Raw genomic sequence first — 22,950 nt, forward strand, 5'->3', positions numbered from 1 at the left:
TTCTCTTGATAGTATTTTCTGTTATGGTAGATCCATAGTACATTAGAACAGCCATGCTTTTCTCAAAGAAATTCTTCCCCTACCCACAACCCTAAAAATCTATTTATCGGGAAAATGATTTCTTAAAAGCAAAGAATAATTATGTTTTCTTTATCAAGTGTGTGACAAAATTATTACCAGTTTCTCTGAGGTGGGGCTCTGCCTGTGCTTTCTTCCTACATAATCCTCTGAGATAGTCTTCCTAAAATACACCTTTCATTATGCTATTTCCTTATGCTAAAACATACAACAGTGGTTCTCTTCTGTGGCATCCTAACAGACATTTTTTTTTTAAGGAATTTCATGATTTTTTAAAAAAGTGAAAGTGTTAACACTAACAAGTATCTTCATTGGGGAGGCCCCTATCCTTCAAGAAAGGAATAATTATGCAGCATGTGGAGATACTATGCTGACCTGAATGTGGATCTCAGGGCTTCCCCAGTGTGCTGAGAGAACAGTATTCCTTGGAACACAGTTCTGGAAACTCTGACTGATAACGGTTCTATTTGCTGTTCTCATCATTTCAAACACTTCAACCTGCATTTCCTGGTTCTCCACCCTTTAGGGCAAGCATTTCACCATTAGTATTACAAATCCTAACTACAGTTTTTCCAATTTGCTCTTCAGTAACAATGTCAAACAAATTTTTTTTTAAAAATCAGTCAAGATAGAGATCATTTGAACAACATAACTAATGAAACTGAATACATCTAGAGAAAGAAAAAATAAGAGAGGGAAGAGAGAAGAGGGAGAAAGAATTGAGCACTCAGAAATAATGTTTAGAGATGGCAAAGTGATCCAGCCTTAAAGCAATGGAAGAGCTGTCCACAAGCACGTATGCAGTGCCAGCACCACTTGCAATCCTGATTAGATAAGTATACCACTTATTATTTTTTTAGAAATGGTTTTTACATCTTTAACAAAATCAAAGTCCACATATGGGAAACAAGATACAAAAGCAACAAGAAAATCTGTTTAAGTCATAGAAATCAGATCTAAGGGGTACTTTGCAGATCCCCGATGCAATTCCCTAATTTTGCAGAAAAGAAAACTGATATCTAGAGAAGAGTGATTTAGATATCTTTCTGATCCCATAATTTTTTCTGCCTCATGTTGATTGTAATCAGGTCAGTTAGAAAACACTGTGCTAAAAATGTGGCAATATTTTATGTTGTCCACCAATTCCAATTTGCCATTTAGTAGTGACCTCAGACGCTTGAGTAACCTACCAGATTTCACCAGCTTTAATAGTATTTAACATAAAACTATTCATCATAGTATGAAAATAAAGCTATTCTTATAATAACTTTAATCAAAACCCCAAAATTACAGTATGGGAATATAATGTAAATGGCTTTTGATTGTCTTTATGTGCTACTTGCTTCTCTCTTATCCACTGAACTATGAGCTCCTTGGGGCCAATGGTCATATGTCAAATTTCATTTATATTTTCCCTTAAGCTTTAAGTCAGGTAGTAATGGGTTAATTTTTAATATAGGCTTTTTGACCTATTATATATTATTTAAGTTTGGTTGCTAGCACTTATATTTCTGATTAACATTAAGATAAATTCTGAGGTTTTATGTTCTCTGAAAATTTATTTCAATACAATAGCATCCCAGTGGACCTGCCAAGACTCTGTCCATTCTTCACTGATATTTCTAATTTACTTCAATCTACACTTGTCACTTTTTTTCCACCATCAATCTTTTCCCCCTCTGCCCAATTGAATGTCTCCATGAATGTCCATATATGAACACAGCATTTATATACTGATTAACCTATAATGTTATTGTTGCAAAATATGCAAGAATATATCGATTTAAATTTAGTTATGATTCTGCCACAAAGTCAAAGCAAATATTGCTTCCCTTAACTACTCAGAAGAGTACTAAATTTGGCCAATTATTCATTTATGAAATCAATGTTGAAGGAGAACTTAATGTGTTTTTAACCTCATGCCAGAGAGTTTGATAAGGGTAGAAATGAGACCCAGTCTCTGGTGCCAACAGGTTCATTATACATGTCTCATTACTCAAACTTGAGTCATGACTAGAACTACTTAAAAAAAAAAAGTTATTTTCAACTTTCAGTATTGCCTTATTTCCATTGTAATGTAATTTAAGTACATATAAACAGAGAACAAAGTATATGCTCTTTAGGCTTATTCATTCAATACCTATTTACTCAGAGCTTACTATGTATGGTCCAGGCACTGGGAATTTCGCAGTGACAAGGATACACAAAACTCCTGACATCACAGAATGTTCACTAGGGTGGAAGAAAAAGAAAAATTGAGAAAACAAAAGAAACAAAAACAGTTAATTCTTGTTATTTGCCACAGTTGTAGTCTGTAAAGTTGCTACAAGTACTGAATTGGCAAATATTGAATAGACATTTCTCCGGGAAAAGCAGCATTAGGTTTTTACAAGCCTCTGGTCACAACATTTTCATCAACCGATCGATACATGATCTCGTTTTGTGTTTCTGTTGAAAGATACCGTATTTAATATGTGCTGTTGATTCATTAACATTGAACAGTGCATGCTGGAAGCAAGCTTCTCTAACGTGCATTTTCTCAGGAGGACACATCAGGCCTTTTTGTGCTTAGGGACACTAGACAGTGCTTCAGCACTCTGCTTGGAACCCATTCTAAACAGCAAGATCACCAGCAAGGCAAAAAACACAGCGCCAAGTAGACCACAAAGAGAACATTTGTTTACTGAATCATGAAGGCAGAGCCCTACATGGAAAGCTGAACACTTCAGTAATGAAGTAAGAGTGTATTTAAATCTAACTACATATAACAGGCTCCAAGGCAGCAGCAGGACGGGGCTTCTAGAAAGAGGTCAGAAAACAATGGCTGGGGCGAAGGAAAAGGAGACATTCGTATGTATTCTGCAGGTGGAGTTCAGGGATGGCAGGATTGGACAGTCTACAGCAGAGGAGAAAGCTGCACTTTCTCCAGGGGTAGAAAGCAGCATGAACAGTGTTAAAGACCAGAACAGCTTTAGTGTGCAGAGGAGACTGTGATGGCAGCCACTGGCTGGAGCAGAGGGTTTTGATGAGGGGAGGAGGGGCCGCCCGTGGAACCCCTGGTCCTGCCATTTCAGCACTGCTCTGCCCCAGCGGGATTGGATGGTAGTATTCAAAGCCCCAGCCTGTCTTGTTACAGGGCTGGCGTGGGATTTGTGGCATGGAGACACTTTCTCAATGTAGCTATTTGTACTGAGCCTGTCACTAGCTCAGCGGGAGGTAAAAATTACTTGACAGTCTCTCCTGGCTCTCACCCATCCTGAGCGTGAGAGCAAGTGGGGGGTGTCCGAGTGGGTGGGCTCCACACAAAGTAAGTCCTGAGGAACTGGAGCTTTTGGTGAAGTAGAATGAAGGGCACTGGGAGTCTCAGCAACAATTGGGGAGCAACCATGCGCAGGCAAGCAGCCCCTACAATGGAGTCCCTTGGTGCCCCTATCCTCTCTACAGTTCACTCTTCACTTCCAAAGTGCTTGATGGGGTATAACAGATAATCTCCTCTATCAACTCTTTATCTCTCTCTCTCTCTCTCTCTCTCTCTCTCTCTCTCTCTCTCTCTCCCTCTGTCTCACTCACACACACACACACACACACACACACACGCATCCCCAAATTATCAAACCTCACTTTGGAATTTAAAAGCTCAGCTAATAAGCCTAACCCTTATCAGAATTAAAAAAAAAAAAAAAAAAACTACATTTTAGTGCAGTTTCCTGGTTCCCTATTAAACTGCAAATGCAGACTATTCGCCATATGCAGTACACTCATTTAAACCCATTTGACTTCTTAAGGCAGGGTGATAACATTTTGGATTTCATTTTTGTTTGTCCTACAAGAGTCTTGAATTATGGCCAAAAACCCAGGCCCTGGATGAATGTGCTTTAGACCTCACTTTTTGTCAGGAGGCCAAGTGGACTTGGGAGAGAGGGTGGAGCTGTCTGTTGAGACATGATTTTTAGTTTGCCCTTTGCCTCTGGAGCCAGAGCCCTGGCCTCCATCCAGCCAAATGAAGAGAAGATTATGGTATTTTCTAGGTAATTTTAAGGAGCACAAACCTAAAGTAAAGTCAGGTGGTTTGAAGTCTGCTCTGAATTTTTCATGTGAAGGATTTGTCGTGATCTGGGTTTTCGGCAGAGCTGTACTTTAAATGCTGAAGGGAGCTGTATTCTTCTGGAGACAGGCATGTTTTGGTTGTTCACTAATGACCTCTGGTTTTGCTTATGGGGAATTTTGTTAACAAATGGAAATGTAGCAAAATAAAACATTCTCTTTTCTTTGGTACAGTTTTTTTTCTTCTTTTTTAAACAATGGGAACCATTGCAGTAAACTGTCAAAACCAGGCTATAGATATTGGTGATTGTAGCATCATTAATACTGTGTAAAAATAAATTAGTCACTTTGGCAATCAAATACATTCTTCTGATCTCTTGTCGGTGCTTTTAAACAGAGCCTTCTCCTTGCTGTTTGATAGATCCTATTGTTACAAGAAGAGAACCCGTAGAAATGTATTCAAAAATTCTTTGAAAATTTTCCAACTTCAGGAACCTATTCAGCGGTAATTAGCCTCTGAGGCGGCTGATAAGGAGCTCTGTAGGGGGCTGCGCCCTTGTTTGGAGGTTAACCCCACATGCACTCCAAGGAGAAGGTGTCAGTTTGGGGACCTGTTCCAGTTCTGCCTCCCCTCCCCTGCCTGTTTGCTTGCCTTTTCCCACCCTCTCTCCTCAGCCCCCTTCTCATGCTCTGATGTCCTTTTCTACAAGAAAGAGAACTTAAGGCTGAAGAACAGAGGGTAATAACAAAATCAACTCTAAACAAAGGGGCAGAAAACTTCCGTTTCAGGATGAAATCAGTCTACTGCCAGGCAAGCATGACGGACTGAACAGAATCCTCAGTTCTGGTTCAAGGTTAGCTAGAGCTCTGGGCTAGTTCAACCTACTTGTATATAGATAGCATCGGCCACCATAAAGTTTCTGTCCTTGCTTGTCCCACTTGTGGCAAGATTCTCTCTCAGTACTGTGGGTATGATTTAAAGGTAAGCTGCATATTTTTTAAAAAGCTCTGCCATCTCCAGAAAAATACATATGTTCTTATTCATCAAAGGCAATCTACCCCTTTTGTTGGAAGGCATAACAGAGCTAATGGTAGAGGGGCCATTACTGATAGCAAATGGGGTGTGTTCAGAAAGGAGAGAAGTAGCTGCTTAAGAAACAGCATCTGTCTTGCACTCTTAGGAGCCATTCCATAAATATAAAATGATCAGTAAATGTGTCCATGTAGATGTGCATTAGAGGCCAACAGGAAAAAAGAGTCTCCTCCTCTTCTTCTTGAGTTGTGTTAATTTAAACCAAGTTCCACTGAGTGAGTGACTTAAACAGCAGAGATTTATTGTCTCAGTTCTGGAGGCTGGAAGTAGGAGGTCAAGGTATTGGCAGACCTGGCTTCTTCTGAGGTCTCTCTCCTAAGCTTGAAAATGATTATCTTTTCCTTGTGTCTTCCAATGGTCTTCCCTCTGTGTGTGCCTGTGTCCTGGCCTCTTCTCATAAGGACACTAGTCATGTTCGATGACAGCCCACCCATAAGGCTTCATTTAAACTTAATTACATCTCTAAAGGTCTCATCTCCATGTACACTAGTTGCATTTAAGGTGCTAGACATTAGGACTTCAATGTATGAATTTTGATAGGGACACAGTTCTGCCCACAAGAAGAGCTAAGTCTAGCCAGGTGCAGTGGTGCACGCCTATAATCCCAGCAGCTTGGAAGGCTGGGGCAGGAAGATAGAGAGTTCAAAGCCAGCCTCAGCAAAAGTGAGGCACTAATCGACTCAGTGAGACCCTGTCTCTAAATAAAATAAAAAATAGAACTGGGGATGTGGCTCAGTGGTTAAGTGCCCCTGAGTTCAATCCCTAATACCCACCCAACAACAACAACAAAAAAAACATGTCATCGTGGTCACTCTGTACTAATTGATGTAGAGTATCTAGTTGGTGTGAGGTGCTAATTTGGGTGCAGTCTTCTTTATAGTGGATGCACCATTCTCCTGTTTCCTGACACCATCATTCTTCCTTAAGCAAATAAACACATGAGAATGTTCCTTGGATTAAGCCCTTCCTTCCTTCCTTCCTTCCTTCCTTCCTTCCTTCCTTCCTTCCTTCTCTCTCTCCTCTCTCTCTCTCTCTCTCTCTCTCTCTCACACACACACACACACACACACACACATACAAATACACACACTCATTTGAAATGTAATTGTTACAAAGACGCTTCAGGAAGATACTAATGGTTTAAGTTAAAGGTTAAGTTCAGTTTTTAATGAGATAAAATTTAGTAGACATTTAATTCCTATTGTTTTGTTCCTGTGGTACAAAGAAAATTCCTGCCTTGATTTCCTACTGTCCAATTCACTGGCAGCTTTTTACTACTATTTTTTAATATAACTTCGCTGATCAATAACAGTTTTCCAAAATGCAAAATGAATTTGACAAAATTATACTATGTGCATCTATAAATATACCAGTGAATTCCACCTTTATTTATATATGTACAGCACAGAATATATAAACAGGTAGAAGGTAGACCAGTAGAATAGAAGAAGAGAAATAAATAGAGATCAAGGAAGGGAAAGGAAAGTTACTGGGGACTGGAATGGAGTAAATTAAATCCCGTGCATGTATGATTATGTCAATATGAACCCAACTATTTGTGTTCAACTATAATGCACCAATAAAAGCAAAAAAAAAACAAAACAAAACAGTTCTCTGACCCTGGTTCCTTCCCCACAGTGTACAAATACATTGAATTTTCTGCCATTATTAGGCAGTAACCATGATCTTCATTAGAAGCTAGGTATCAAGGTGCCAGATGGTGGTGCAGCAAATTGTGAAAGACTCACAGATGTAGAGGGGAGGTACAGTGATTGTACCAAAGTAGCTTGCAGTGACCTGAGGAGGAAACTGGATCAAAAATGCATCAGAAGAAGTAGAGGTCCAGCCCTAAAGAGTCTAAAAATGAATTCAAAACCCAGAGAACCCAAAGAAGGGTCAAGGCTGTATTCAGAGGTATCAGGCAGAAATGGAACTGGAAATGAATAAGAGGCTTCCTGATTCATCAGCAACATTCAGTACATCTGTCTGCCTTTTATTGGCCAGGCTGTTTGTTAAGCACTTGAGATATGAATGCATATAAGAAATGGTCCAAAACATCAAGGTTGTTACATCTAATTGGAGAGAAGGTGGTTTAAGGAAAAATAAAGGAAGGCAGGATCCTCTTAGAGATCGGTGATTGGGGATGAGATGGTTTGGCTTCAAGTACCACATGCATGTCCTAACACTCAGGTTAAACCTTGCTAAACCACCGAAGAACCAATGGGCATCCACACCAACCACTGCCATACCTTCCAACCTCTTCTCAACCCTATTACTCTTTCAACACTTCTCTCTCCAAGATCATCATGAACCCCAAATTGATAAATGCAAGGTCTTCATTTCTGCCCTCATCTTATATCATCCTGACCAATACTCATTCTTGAAGTTCTCTCCATCTCAGGTTGTGTTCTCCTGGTTTACCTAGGCCTCTCTGTTGGTTCTGTTGGCCCATTTTTCAAAAGTTTCAAAATTTCTACTCCCAGCCCTCCTTTTCTTCTTTCTGACACTCTCCTCTCCTTCGATACCTCCTTCTTTAGCATAAACTTCAAGCCTAATCTGTCTTACAGTTCCAGACCTGAATTTCTACTGTCAACTTAACCTGAGTGTCACTTCCAGAGACTCTAGTATACCGTGTTTAAAATACAAGTCAGATCTTACTTCCTACTCTATTTCTTCTTCTATTTTCTACCCAGTTAATGCTATTCGTCATTCACTTGTCCACACTAGAAGATCTGAAAACACCCTCATGAAAATTAAACACAGCACATTTACCTATGAGTATTTAATAAATTAGTAGCTTATTGCAACAAAAAGTTTTAACTTTATCCCTTTGGACAAATCTCCTGAGGCTGTCCCCATCTCTCATCCTGATATCCCTTTGGAAACATCACCCTGACATACCTAGCAAGTGTTTGCATGTTTTGCTTTCCCCTCCTTCATTGTCTTTGTTTCCATCTGTCAAAGACTCTACATTGTTCAAGGCAGGTCTCCTCACCTGTCCTAGGTAATACCTTCTTTGACCACATCAGACCATGGTAACCACCAACACACCACCACCTCCTCCACTCTTTGAATTCCTCTGGCACCTAACAGCTGTACCACAGAATTTAGCACCTGGCTACACACTTGTTCTTTTTCTTTGATATAAACAAGATAGAGCCAGTCTAATTTTCAGGGGTTCGTAGGCAAGGTAAATTCCTCCCTGAGTTTTTCCCAGGAATGTGGCTTTGAGGAGGAATTTATATTCTTCCTTCCTTCAGGTGGTGAAATTTGTACACCTCCTTGTGATGTGATGTGTTTTCCTTTTTGTCTTAGTTTATGAGGAAATTTAGAGCATCTTCAGTACCAGATTGTAATAATCAGCTTATCTCAGGATCCTGGAAATAGGTATTGGTCTACCTTTTTCTTTAGCACTCTCTGTTGTATGTTCTCAATTTTACAGTATAATATGTAACTTGGAAGGTACAATAAATCCTTTTGGAACAAAGTGAAAAAAAAAATAGATTCCCAAATAAGCAATTTTCTTCTCTTATTATTTCAAAATTCTCATTTTCCTACCTGAAGTGTTAGTGTTTGAGAACAGAGTCAGATCTTACATTCCTAACAATTGCCCAAAATAGAAAGCAAGTGTTAGATCCTTAGTAAATCACTGTTGATGGATTAATGCTCTTGGCTATCCTACCTGAAATATGTGCTCTGTTAAAGGAAATAGGTTTTCTTAAACTAAGGTGGAACCATTACCTAAACTGACATGATTCTAATGAAGGGTCCTTAGTATACCTATTTCTGCTAGCATTTCATTAAATATTCAATATATCAGCAGAAAAACACAATAAAAATCAAAAGTTAAAGTTTTAGCTATTATAATGTCTAAGCATAAATACTTAAGACAGAGAAGAAGATTAACAAAATCAAATAGTTACCACCAGCAACACTTACTGGATAGTAGAGAGCACTTTCCCCACAATCCCAAAACCCTACTGGCTGCCTCTCTGATACACACAATATTCAAGTGGTAGATATCTGACTTACGTTTGTACCCCTTATCCCTGTATTTACTCCATTCCCCTACCTTCCTAACATAAGATGGCAAATATTAAAATTGGCTTTCAATAAATCTACCTGTCCTAGCCATCAAATTCTTCCTGCCTACCCACCTTTTTTCTTTTTATTATTATTATTGTCATTCCTTTTTAAGCTCACCCAGGGAGAATACACTAACTTTGACAGAAACCACAAGAACGTAATCATAGAGTCACCTCCAGACTTGGCCTATGTTCATACTTCCTGTCTTTTTACCTCCACCTCCACCCACAGCCCCTTCTAAATATTCACCCACCAACACATGCCTATAGCTGTTGAATATTTATGCAGGTGTGTGAATAATTCATGTATGTACAAGCACTTTGGAGACTTAGAATTCACCCAGCTGATTGGGCTCTCCCATTGTGCAAGAAGTGGGTGCTTGGTGAATCCTTTCTCTTGCTCTTTGAACCAGCATGAAAATGTTTGCCTTTGTATTTTAATGATATACTGCAGAGTTGCCTTCCCCAAGCTTCTCATTTTAAGCAATAGTGGAGAACGAGACAGACGAGAGAGAGAGAGAGAGAGAGAGAGAGAGAGAGAGAGAGAGAGAGAGAGAAATATGAGAAGGAATGAGAACAGAAGGCTCACTATATAATTATGAGATTTAAAGATACCCCCACCCTCCTGCTTCCCTGCTGTAACCTGTATTTTATGCCTTATGTTGGAAGATAAATTAAAATTGATCTTTACCCCAAAGTAGCTGTGGATCAAACCAATGTGGGTCCATCTTGACCAACCTTCTGTGACCATTTAATTTTGCAAATTGTCTAGGACATGAAATGATTCTAGATTACTACTTCCCAATGGTCACTTCCAATGCCCTAAGTCACCTCACCTCCTATTTAGTTCATGTTTACTTCTTGAATAGAAATTAAATTCAGTTTGGCTTAGGTGAAACAGAACATGGTAAGCAAATCTATTGAAAAGCAGAAAGTATATCAGACATATTCTTCATTTGAACAAAATATTCCAACTCCTGCTATTTGGGATTCTCCATGCTGGTTCTCACCACCATTAAAATAAATACAGTATCAGCTGTACTAATATTGTACATATTATAAAGATATGTTGCTTTTAATGCCAGTAGACACAAGAATGCCAAGCTACCAAAAACTTGCCTTGACTTCATGTGTGCGTGCACAAACACACGCACACACATTTTTTTCTAAATGTTATATTTATTTTTATAATGACATCATTAATGTAAGATTAGTTCTTGGCACTGAGAAATATTAATTTTAGAAATTGGTATTTTAGAAATAAGTATGAATGGGGGATAAAAGTAGAATCTATGGATCCAGATTTATAATTTGATATTTTTAAAATTTCTTTAAAAATTACTGATATGTACAGTTTTAATATTTTTAATTTTTTTTTTAGTTGTTGAAAGACCTTTCTTTTATTTATTTATTTATATGTGGTGCTGAGAATTGAATCCAGTGGTTCACACATGCTAGGCAAGTGCTCTACCACTGAGCCACAACCCCAGCCACCAGTTTTAACATTTTATTTCTGTGAGATAGTTTGTAAATATATGCTAGAGTGAAGATTTCAGTTTAGTAATTAAAAGATTGCCTGGGTACAGTGGCATGCACTTATAATTCTAGTTAGGAGATTGAGGCAGGAGGATCTCAAGGTTGAGGACAGCCTGTCAGAAGGAGGAGGAGAAGGTGGAGGAGGAGGAGGAGGAAGAGGAGGACAGAGAAAAACTCAAGAATTGGCAGTTTAAATATTTAAAAATATTCAAGTGGAAATGTTTTGCTATTTGCCTCCCCCTAGTAAAATGCAGTTGCATAATTTGATATTAAATAAGTAATAAGCAAACAAAACTTGGACCTAGAAATACCACTTGACTGGCTAGTCTTTCTAACTATTTAAGGCTTCAAAGCATGAATACAATCACATGACTGGCTGCTTCTAGTCCAATCCATTATCACCTCTCCACATTCCCTTTTCCTTTTTATCAACATCCATCTCTTCCTTCCAGCCTCCCAATAGTCCCTGACCATTATGGACATATGGGATGCTTCTTTGTCTGATAGGATGTTGGATATGAAACTTTATAGTTATGGTAGGAACAGATTTGGGGCAGGTGCAGCCCAAGAGGGGTCCTTTTGAACCTGCTTGCCTCCTTCTATTGCCTGTGATCTTTCCAAGAGAGAACAGCAATCCAGAAGGAGATCATCAGTCAAGAGAATAGCCCTCTCTATTGCAGGACACACCCAACACAGCTGACCCAGGTTTGGGAAACATAAGGACCAACTCTATGGCCTGCCTCAACTCAAACAAGCAAGAAGCTGAATGGAACCAGAAAGCCCCAGTGGTTGAGATGAATGCAAGAGGCATTTGGAAAGCGCATCACCACTGGCTCTTAAAATTCCAGTTTTAAAGGAAAACCTTTAGGTGGAGCTAATATTCATAAAAATGCATGCCAGAGTGAGAAATATTCCTTTTATGAATTAAGCAAAGCTTGTAGATTTTTCCCGTGGCTTTAAACACTCAAATACTAGTCAAAACCTGTGAATATGTATACATTCCTTTATATGGATAATTAGCCTCTTTATTGGCGGCGCCTCCTGGATTAGTAGGATTCTTCCATGCAAATAAGCTGTAGAGGAAGGCAGTATAACAAAGAATACCTTTCATGTGGCTTCAGATCTTATTCAGTAAAACTTCCACATTTAGAGAAAGAGAAATGCCAAATTCCTAGATTTCCATATTTTAAAACCATTTCAAATGGTTTTAAATTAACTAATTTATCAAAATAAAATCCTCAGATTTTCCATTGATATACATGAGCAACAAATAGACCCACTCTTCCCATTCTTTGGAAAATAGACTCACCAAGGAGTGGATGTCTAATTTCGAACTTGTGACTGTGATAGAAGTCATGTGAGAATCATATGTATTGTTTGAGTAATAACCCACTGAATTTAAGATAAATATAGGCTAGTTGGTGCATTAGCATCTCAACTTAAGTTGCAATAAAGTTTTCCATTGATAGTACCAAATTTGCAACACCTCTCTCTCTTGGGCCAAGAGAGTTGGGTTTTTGGTTGGGTTTGTGAGTTTGGATTGACTTATTTGTTTATCCACTTTCTTTTCATGATAGAAGTATCCATTTTTGTTGTGAGCCTGAAGTTTTGGGGTCCTTTGGTGGTTTTTTTAAAAAGTGATATTGTGGTCTCACATTTTAATGTTTCCTGGAAGAACTGGCCAGCTGTTTATTTTAATTACTTCACAGGAACCCACATGACAATATTTGAAGGCCATTTTCATATTACTCATTGTTTATTGTTTTGGTCATGTTTTTTTCCCAACAGGATGTAGTTTTCAAGGTAAGATTCGATTGGTTTTCCTTATAGTTCAGAAATCAAATTTAGAACTTATTAATTTTCTTCTCTGTCCCCCCCACATAGTACCCTCTACCACCCTATCCTTCCCCTCAAAGGAACGTTCATGGTTTGGATAAATATTTCCACTAAGTCTGCTTTGAAAGCCAATTATTTAGAAACAAATACAATCTCAAGAACCACAACGTTTGAGGGTGTTAGGAAGTATTTTTACATAAATCTTCCTGTTCACCAGCCTCCCAAACACTAAGTCCTAAAGTGATGCCTAGAGGTGCCTGAGAAGAGGAAAATAACATTACGTTCTCTAACTGTGACTTTGGCACATTTGCGACGTTAGAAATAGAGTCGCCTCTTCAGAAATCATTTTAGAGTTAACTGATTGGGAAAATATGCAGGTCTATTCATTTTCACAAGTATACTTATAAAATCAAAGCTCAGTTCTCAAGATCAAGTCTTTATTGTCAAACATTAATGGATGTTGTAAAGTTTCATTTTTAAAACAGATTTCACTACCTGCCGAAAGTAAATTTAGCATTCCTTATTCCTTCTCCAATCCATCAAGGAGGAGGAGGTCTGTTATTGTGTTCATAATTCCACATTATTTATAATGTGCCATATGCTGATGCATTTCTGTATTATTTGAATGAAACACAAAGTTAAAAATCCCTGAAGTTACTACAATGTTTTGTGGAATCATAATATGAATTCTAAAAAGCATCGAGGAAGATAGATTTCATTATAATCTGTGCCTGTGAAGGGCATTTAGGGGGGAAAAAACTTTCACATACTTGATTCCATTCTCTCATTGCTATGAGTGATAAAGCACATAATAGCACAGTCACAGAATCATAAGGCTAACGGGGTTAGTAGTTCCGGCTTTCCATCTTACAGATATGAAAGCCAGGATCCAAGGATGTTAAGTGAAATTTCCCAAGGGCTCTAGTTTTTCCAGAGTTTCCCATTCCCTTTCTGTCTGATGCAGACTTTGTTAACCTCATCTTTCAGAGAATGTAAATCATAGCCCCTCATCCAAAGTCACTCAGCTATTCAGTGAACTGGGGACAGGTCTTTGCCTTCTAGCTCATTTTTTTCTACTCTCCAAGGCTCTGCCTGCTGTTGATCTCTGCAGGCTGAAGGGCCACTCCCATCCCATTTCTAGCTTTTAGGTGAAAAAGATCTCTGTTTCTCTCACAAGGTGCTACAGACTCCTGCAAACGTGTGGGTAACATCCTCAGGATCATTAATAACAGGAAATAAACATTCTGACTGCAGTGTTTTTTCAACTGCTTCTCCGAGTTACATAGTGTGTACTTAGTAAATATTGGTTGAGTTGAATGGGGAGTCGAGGTAAAAGATCTCCTGGTTTTTCTGCGAGGACTGAAGACCCTGTAGAAGGAGCTTTTGGTTCCAGTGAGTAAAAGATGTGCTTAGCCAAGAGAAAACCTGAGAACCAAATCTGACTCCACCGCTTAAAAACCTCCGTGACCTTGGGAAAGTTACTAACTTTCCTGAACTATAATTTTCTTTTCTGTAAATACCATCTACCTTACAGGGATTTTATGCGGATTAAATTAGACAATGTGTGCACAGAGTTGGGCACACAGCGCACACCCTTCCCTGCCCCTCGTCTGTTCGGGAGGTGACTGGTAGCCTGCTTCTCCTCTTTGTTTGAAAGTCAGGGAATTAAAATCAAGCTGGGCTGTGTCTAGATACTGTAGCATTATTGGCACAGCCCTGGAGACTTGAATGAAACACAGGGTGTCATGACTTTATTTCATTGGCAAGTGCCATATGTGCAACCCATGGCGAGTGGTGAGGTTTTCCTTTTTTCTTTGACACTTCACTTAGCAAAGGAAACTCCCAGGTGAAGGGGGTTTTGTGTGGTGAAATTTGATTGTTTTGAAAAACGCTTTCTACAGTAACATGCTGTGGAACAATATTTAGTTAACTAAATGGTCTTTAGTGTTTTGTAGAGTAAATATTTAAAATCATGATACTTCTGTGGCTTAGGTATACAAATGATATTATAGGATTTCTCCTTGAAATCATTGGTCAGATTTGTGCCCATACTTTCCACCTTTTCAAAATTTGGAATATTCTAAAATAATACTCACGTACTAAGAAATGGTAATAAGTATGAATGAGAAATTTATGTTTTGCAAATTCACAAACCCAATCTTTAGGATCTGACACTTTGTAGTTCTGTTATGGAAATGTTAGAATTTCATGATATATGTGTTTACCATAAATTTGTTACATTAAGTATTTGAGATAGATTTTCAATCTGAATATCCTTTGAGCACAAATAAAACAGAATGATAAAATCTCTTAATTGTGCAAAAAGTACAATTACTATTCAAAATAGTACTATTGTAAAATAACTTTTGCCTACGCCTGTAGTTTATGCATATGCTGGACTTGAAAACTAGTGGTTTGTCAATGTGAATCGACTTGGTACACTGATAATGAGTTCAATCAATCTTGATTAAGACATTCCCAGCCTGTGAATTTATCAAGGCTAAACAGAGCCTTGGAAAATATAGGCCCTTCTCCCTGCTCCCAAACAGGAACATACTTTAATTTAGAATTATTTTCATAGTGACTTTTATAATAGAAGGTTCATCTTGGGGGTGAAGGGTGATAAGGAAGTTGGAGAAAAGCAGAATAATAACAACATTTTAATCAATACTATTATCATGAGAAAACTGGGTTTTGGCAACATGAACAATGGCAGTTATTTCCAGATGTTTAAAAAGTAAAATCTGCCCAGCACCACAAAAAAAAAAAAAAGAATAAAAAATGAAGTCTCCAGGATGCAGCATAATTTTGACTAAATGTCTCAGAAAAGAAACTACCAAAAGAAAACAAAAGAATACTAGCGATTAACAGATAATTTAATAAGGTAATTAACCCACGAAATAATATCAGCTCCTTAGAAAATGACCGTTTAAAGATGACGATCTTTTATTTGATCAAAATAAAGGTGACAGATGTTATATGTTTATCTTATGTCCATTTTTGTATCCGAAACTAAACTTCTGGCTATCCTCAGATGTACTATTGGCTGGGTTAATGAGAGAGTATTCTTTTTTAAATGTGTATAAATCTTTGCCATCCTTTGACTTTAAGAAAAATACAAATAGTGGCTGACTGGCCATAAAATCCAGAATTTGCAGTGGCAATAATCTCCTACTATGAATTAGAATTCAGTAATCACAAACGATCACTGAAGAAGCAGATTCTCCACACTGCTTTGTAAAAATATATAAATAAGGAGAAATGGTACAATCACACTATTTTCAGCAATCATTGAATATTCAGATTTTCTGGGAAAAGGAGTTAGAATCACCTCGTCCAAAGAGTGAGAGGCAGAAAGAAACTATGTCAGTAGCCAATAAGCAAATGATTTCGGCTTTGAATCCCATTGCAAAGATGGTATATAAAACATCTTGCATAAAAGATTTATAAAATACAAAAGTATAAGGCCTGGGTCCAGTTAATTTTTGTTGATATTTCAGTGTCACACATTCTTTTTCAAATTACACCCCCCCAAAAGACACTTTTAGAATTAAAACATCCCTCCCTATCCTACTCTTCTCTCTCTCTCTCTCTCTCTCTCTCTCTCTCTCTCTCTCTCTCACACACACACACACACACACACACACACAATACCTCATCTAACATCTATGTTGCTTCAATATGTTGAAATTTTATTTGCTTCACAGTGGTGGTTTTTTTTAATGTCAAAGCAATATAAATCATGGAAAATGAAATCATGTGTAACTGCTATCTTAGTAAGTTTTTGCATTATATTTAGGTTAAAGAACTTTTATTATCTTTGCACTGATTTTTCTCAAAATTTCAGCACATGAATTTTGGTGTACTTTATACTCACAAACAAACAGGGCACTTTGGGACTTTGCTCTGATTTCCTACAGGTAACATTCTTTGAACATCTAATGCAGAAAGGATTTGATTGTTACATTGTATGTTATCTTCTCCTGATCCTGTTACTCTGGCCTGTATAGGCATCCAGTAGAACCCATGAAGAGAGTACAGACAGCTGACTGGATGAAGACGACAGTGGGGGGGAAAAAAAAAAACTCCCATTGTTTAGATTTCTGTCAGAGGATATAAGAATATTTAATTTCTTTTTATCTCTGGGGCTTTCATTATCATTTAAATTTCATTTTACATTAATTGATCAGGGATTAGTAAAGCCATTATGCAGAAATTAGAATAAGACAAGCCAGATGGAATGAATAATTCATAAAGTCCAATTACGTTTTATTTCTGGTGTACTTTCAAACTTGCCTCTGACTTCTGTGCTATTTTGATGTGACAATATTCACTGGAAATCAAGAGTGCCATTTTAATTTATTGTATCCCTCTGGAGTGGAGGCATTTGTATGCAATGGGAGTATGTTAACGCATTTCTCCTCAGAATACCACTTTTAGGGTTCTTGGAAAGACAGATCTAGAAAATATGGCTCATTTTCTCTATAGAAGTTTAGGGGTACTACAAGGAGCCTCACCAGTCCACTTGATTTGGGCGAACTACTCCCAACTAGAGAGGCTAAGGTCTTGGGACCGCGAAATTTTCACCTCCTAGAAGAGATATAGCCCCTTTTAAAATATTTGTCCCCATCCCCCGCCACCAAAGAACCGTTAAAATACGAATTTGGCCTGGAGTTGGACTGGAAGCCGCAGGAGCTGGTGCAGCTGCAGGCCGCGACCACGAGGTGGCAGGCGTTGCCTTCGATGCACGGGGCTCGGGCTCCGGGAGCGCCGAGGCTTCGGAGCTACCCCGCAGGTCTGAGCCCGGCCGACCAGACCACTCCTGGGTTCAGGCTCCGAAAGACTCGCAAAGCGTTGCCCGGCGAGAATTCCGAGCTAATGGCATCCCCGTCCACCTGTCTGGAATGTCTCTTACAACTGTGTCTGAAACCGCCTCCCTCCGCCGGTCCCAGCCCCCGGCCCCTTCAGCGCCCCCCCCTCCGCCCCTCGGTATTTATTTATGCCACTGGACAGTTCTAGTCACATTAAAGCTCCGGTTCACCTTCTCGAGGACTTTCATCTCGGGAAGTTTTATGACACTTTGTGAATGTGCAAAGTTTTTAATTAGGCTCCCTAGACAGCCCGAGGCAGCAGCAGCGCCACAAAGTCTTCACGGTCTCTCTGCTTTACAGCACAACAAGCCGCTCTACTCCTTTGAAGACAATGCAGACTATGTGTACGATGTCATGTGGTCCCCCGTGCATCCCGCGCTCTTTGCCTGCGTGGACGGGATGGGGCGCTTGGACCTCTGGAACCTCAACAATGACACCGAGGTGAGCGGCGGCGCAGGCGCCCGGGCCGAGGGCTGGGAGGGGTGCGCAGGAGGCCACTCGCAGTCTCTGCCTCTTCTTCTAAATCGGCCTTTTTTGGACAGACCCTCCAATTGCAGGAGGGTTGCTGGCCCCCTGTTCTTGACTACCCTGAAGGGAATTGGCAGATGCATTGGCCAAAAGTCACTTGATTTCACTTCGTCTCTGAACTCTGTCAGATCCTGGACAATTAACCACCCTTTTTGGCAAAGGGCAAAACTATACGTGTTTACGCCTTTCCCGATGGTCAAGGATACACAGGCATTTTTTAGAGCAGTGTTAAAATAACTTTATTGGCAAACACTTGGAAAAATTAGGTTTTGTGGACGCTGATTTTCAGATTGGGCTCTTCAAGGGGGCTAATTTTGTTCAGCTTTTGCTATTTGTACAATTTCTATTTTGAACCCACACACAAAAAAAATGACTGTTAACTATTTCTTTTTTGTTTAAATCTATCATCCATTTGATTTTCACTAAGGTAAATGTGCCTTGTCGAAGATGTTGAACTCAGAGTCAGCATCTGACAATGGTGTTCAACTTTGAACAGATTAGCATATTCCAACAGGAATTTTTTTTAAGTGGAATTTTAACATGTCACATTGAGAATATTTCACAAGTGAAAAATGCCTATTTTTTAAAAAGCAGTTGGTAGTGCAAATGTATTGCTTTAAAAGCACACTGTATAGTTTTGTATTAAAATTTATGCCATATGCATTGTTCCTTTTTTCCAACTCTCAACATTATTGAGGTGCTAATTCAGCTACTCAGATATTTGGGTGTGGGAGTTTTTTTATAATAATATTAAATATCCTTCAACTTTATAAACTAAAATGGTCTCTGCATCATTTCCTGACTTCTGATTCTGGGGAGCTCTCCATAAATACAAATGGGCAGATATGAGCAGCAAGGGCTGCAAACTATATGTCAAGTAGAGAACAAGAGAAAGGTCTTTTGAAGTGTTTTGAGCAGGAAGCAGCTCAGCCTTTTTAATTAGGAAGGGCTACAGCTGGAGGATATGAAGGAGGAGCACACTTCCTCATTTTTTTTTTGGAAGAGCGCAGGGAAATATCCTTTAGGTATTGTTATTGAGTAATTAATTGTATCTTCAAGGGTATATATATATATATGTATATATATATATATATATATATATATATATATATATATACATATATATATATTCTGTATTTATATATATATTCTGTATTTATATATATATTCTGTATTTATATATATGTATATATATACATGTATATATATATACATATATATATATAAATACAGAATTTCTGCCAAATTTATTTTTAAAAATCTTTATGTTTAAATATTTTTCCGTTTACCTCAAAGAACTATGTGACAAGGAAGAATTATGTAATGAAACATCTTTGAAAATAATCAAAAGGCATGAGCATGTGAAATGCCCATCATTGTGGATGTTGAAATGTTTATAACATTATTACTCTTAATAGAAAGATGTTATTACCTTACATTGTAATGGTTTCCCAGTCTTTCATCACTGTTGATTAAAATCATATTGCTTCTATTTGGTAGAAGAAACTCACTTAAAGCAACCAAAAAACAAACACTTTCCAGATTGAGTTAGGAGACCACTATATCAGAAATCAGGCTTAGTTGAGGTAAGGTTTAGGTGGTGCCCAAATGCAGGATACAGACCCCTTCATAATTCCTATATAACTTTTTTATTTTGTTTAATCTGTCTTTTAGGAAAAAGGAAATTAATATGTGAACATTACCAAGTATAATTTTTTTCCCTTTTCTTTCTGTAGGTTTCTTTTTTTTAAAGAGAGAGTGAGAGAGAGGTAGAGAGAGAAAGAATTTCAACATTCATTTTTTAGTATTTCGCTGACACAACATCTTTGTTTGTATGTGGTGCTGAGAATCGAACCCGGGCCGCACGCATGCCAGGCGAGCGCGCTACCGTTTGAGCCACATCCCCAGCCCTTTCTGTAGGTTTCAAGAGACAGCACATAAGAGTTTTATGATTAAACATTTAAAAAAAAATCATTACTGGTCATACAAACCATTTAGTTTTGTGGTAAAAGTAATTCTGCTTTCACAATAATGTAAAGATATATTGAGTCTGACTCAAATCCAGTAATGAACTTAACGCTTTTTTAAAACCCTGAAATCATTTTTGCCTTCTATCAAGTTGAACAAGATTTTTCAAATGTATATCAAATTAGGACATAAATTTGTGGGAGAATAAATGAACCTGAATTCCCAGTGCAGTAGTCTATTGGTTATTGTTCAAATTATTATGCTTTGAGACCAAGTTATTGGAGACTGCTTCTGTGCAAGAATAGTTCACATTTACCTACCTCAGAATTACTAATTTCTGCTGCTTGGTAATTTATGTCCTGTCTTATCTTTGCAAGTAAAATGATTGAGCCATAAAAACACATGAAAATACTTGCAAAACTGAAGTATAGAAGTAAGACAGGGTGAATACATGGATTATTTTCAATATAAATTCATCAAATTTTGAAGGTCATTACCAATTAAATGCACACAGATATATTCTGTCGCTTCCTTTATGCAATTTTAAATTATTTCAGCACATATCATAGGCTGTGATAGCTATTTTTTGCTATTTACAGTATGTATGAAAAGAATATTTTAAAAGCTTAAAATGCCATTTCAGTTTGCTATATTATTTATATTCGAAGTTAACAAAAGTCTTAACATGTATTAGGAATTATTTTTAATTTCTCAAAAGGTCAGTGACTTTTAAGTGATTCATTTTCTTCTATGTTCATATTATCATTTTGGCTCTCTTTTTGAGATTATTCAAATAAAATCTGATACTAAATAGAATTAGATAAGAAACCTGCATGATCCTTCTAAATTATAGCGTTAAAAATTAACTCTGAAATTCTATAGCAAAATCATGGATTTGTTTTCCGGCCAGCACACCAATAATAAAGTGTATTGACAGAATTATGGTCCATCTAAATTCATGTTGTTTCAGCCTTTGCAAGGTTTGGTTAAAAATTCAGACTCTAGCCTGCACAGCAGGTAGCTTTATTGTAGAAATTGTGTATTTTTAAAAAATAAATGAGCCAGGGACTTTTGTTTTACATTTTTGCTCACAATTGACATGCAATGATTTAAGCGGGTCAAAGAATTTTTATTGATTTCAACTTTAAGTTTAAACATAGATTCTTACATGTGATGGAGTTTTTATTGCTATTTTAAAGACAGGTATTGGGTCAATAATTTAATATAAACAGATGGTTTCAATTCCCTGAATAACAGAATGCAGAAGGTGCTAAGTCACAGTACATGTCACGTTTCCATCTTAGTGCAATGTGGTTATTAGATGCAGGTCTCAAAGAGGGGCTGGAGATGATCTCAGTGGCCTTCTTTTCACAGTTTTTTTCTTTGTGTTCAACATTTACAGTTTTCTTTCTTGTGGCATGTTGTCTTTTCCTATTCCACATTCTTTGTAGAAGGCTCAGGAGATCTGGTCTCTGTGTCAGTTATGGACTCCCAACCTTGAAGACAAGAGTTCATACAACTGACTGCAGAAGAGGAATACACTCACTAAAAATCCTTCTTTCAAACACTAAGTTTCTTGTTAAAAAAAAAAAAAAAGTTTCATTTCAGCAGCTTAGCTTCTCTTTAATAATGACTATTATTATTATTAGCAATGTTTTCAGATTTCCAGAGTTTATTAAAGGAGACATAGTCATTTTCTACAAAGTAGGTGGCTATATTCTTAAAGGATATCACCCTGCAGTTATTAACAAAGTTTTGGATCATTTCCCACACTTTGGTACTTCCAGGGAGAAGGAAAGGAAAAAAAAGAAAGAGAGGAGAGAATTTTAAGTCTTTGAAACTTTCTACCTTCATTCTTTTTTTTTCTGATTATCCCCTCCTTGATGAGATTTAGAGTATCAATACATATGTTTATTTCTTCTCTGAAGATCCATATTAACATGACTTTTACTCTACCATACACCCCCACCTTTTGGCCTCTTATGGATCCTTATTCTTGATAAATTCTGAAATCTCTCTCTTTTCACCACAGCTCATGGCCCAATGGTGAAGTATCACGTTTAGTTGTTGAATTTGTATATGGGATACACACCTGCCGTAATTCAAAAAATATTTGTGTCACTGACTACGCATCGACTATGGAAAAGATCTCCCTCCTTTTCTCTTTTGTTAAAGCATCTCTCCTCTTTGTCCCTTAATTCAGTGGAGCATATTATTTGAGAACAATGAATTCTTTTTACCCATGCACAAGGGATGTATGTTTCTTCCTGCACATGAAGCCAGTAGTGATTCATGTAGTTAAATGTATCATTTTGTAAATTCGTGTATTTAAATTAATATTCAGAGGTTCTTTTTTCTGTTATTACCTCTTTGGCAGGTTCCAACAGCAAGTGTGGCCATTGAAGGGGCATCTGCCCTAAACCGAGTCCGCTGGGCTCAAGGTGGCAAAGAAGTTGCCGTTGGGGACTCAGAAGGCCGTATTTGGATCTACGACGTGGGAGAGGTACATGTTTGTTGTTTGGTTTTTGTTTGGGGGGATTTTTTTTTTTTAACTTGTGAGTCTACTTTAAAGATCTGGGGAAATGATTGACAAGCCCTTCTGGGCTACAAGAAACCTCTCGAGTGCGTTTGCAAATTTCCACTGACTTCAGTGGGAGTTTGGCAAGGCCTCCTTGGGGCCTAATTTGGCCTCCATTTCCATGCAAAGGACACTTTAGTTAATGATCTGTATTCCTTTTAGACTGATGTAGAATTCCCAGCTTCCTGTGAAGCATGGAACTCCTCACCAATTTCATGAGAACAAAAAGTTTGCCAAATTGGTCATGTTAACATCAAACTTTGACTTTTATGTTTACTTTGAAAAGTCAAGTTTTAGTTGGTATGCTTAATTAAAATGTATACTATTTTTCTT

At 37.9% G+C, this 22,950-nt stretch overlaps 1 protein-coding gene across 1 annotated transcript in view; it reads left to right on the forward strand.

The window, feature by feature from the left end:
- The window catches only part of Dync1i1 (dynein cytoplasmic 1 intermediate chain 1), a 294,624-nt gene that overhangs the window by 253,968 nt on the left and 17,706 nt on the right, over window positions 1-22,950 (forward strand). Inside the window, exons 14-15 of the mRNA XM_027952799.2 lie at window positions 17,844-17,984; window positions 22,417-22,542. Coding sequence (XP_027808600.1) covers window positions 17,844-17,984; window positions 22,417-22,542 — 267 coding nt within the window. The remainder of the gene's footprint in view (window positions 1-17,843; window positions 17,985-22,416; window positions 22,543-22,950) is intronic.

The sequence above is a fragment of the Marmota flaviventris genome, chromosome 1, assembly GCF_047511675.1.
Source record: "Marmota flaviventris isolate mMarFla1 chromosome 1, mMarFla1.hap1, whole genome shotgun sequence".
NCBI lineage: Eukaryota > Metazoa > Chordata > Mammalia > Rodentia > Sciuridae > Marmota > Marmota flaviventris.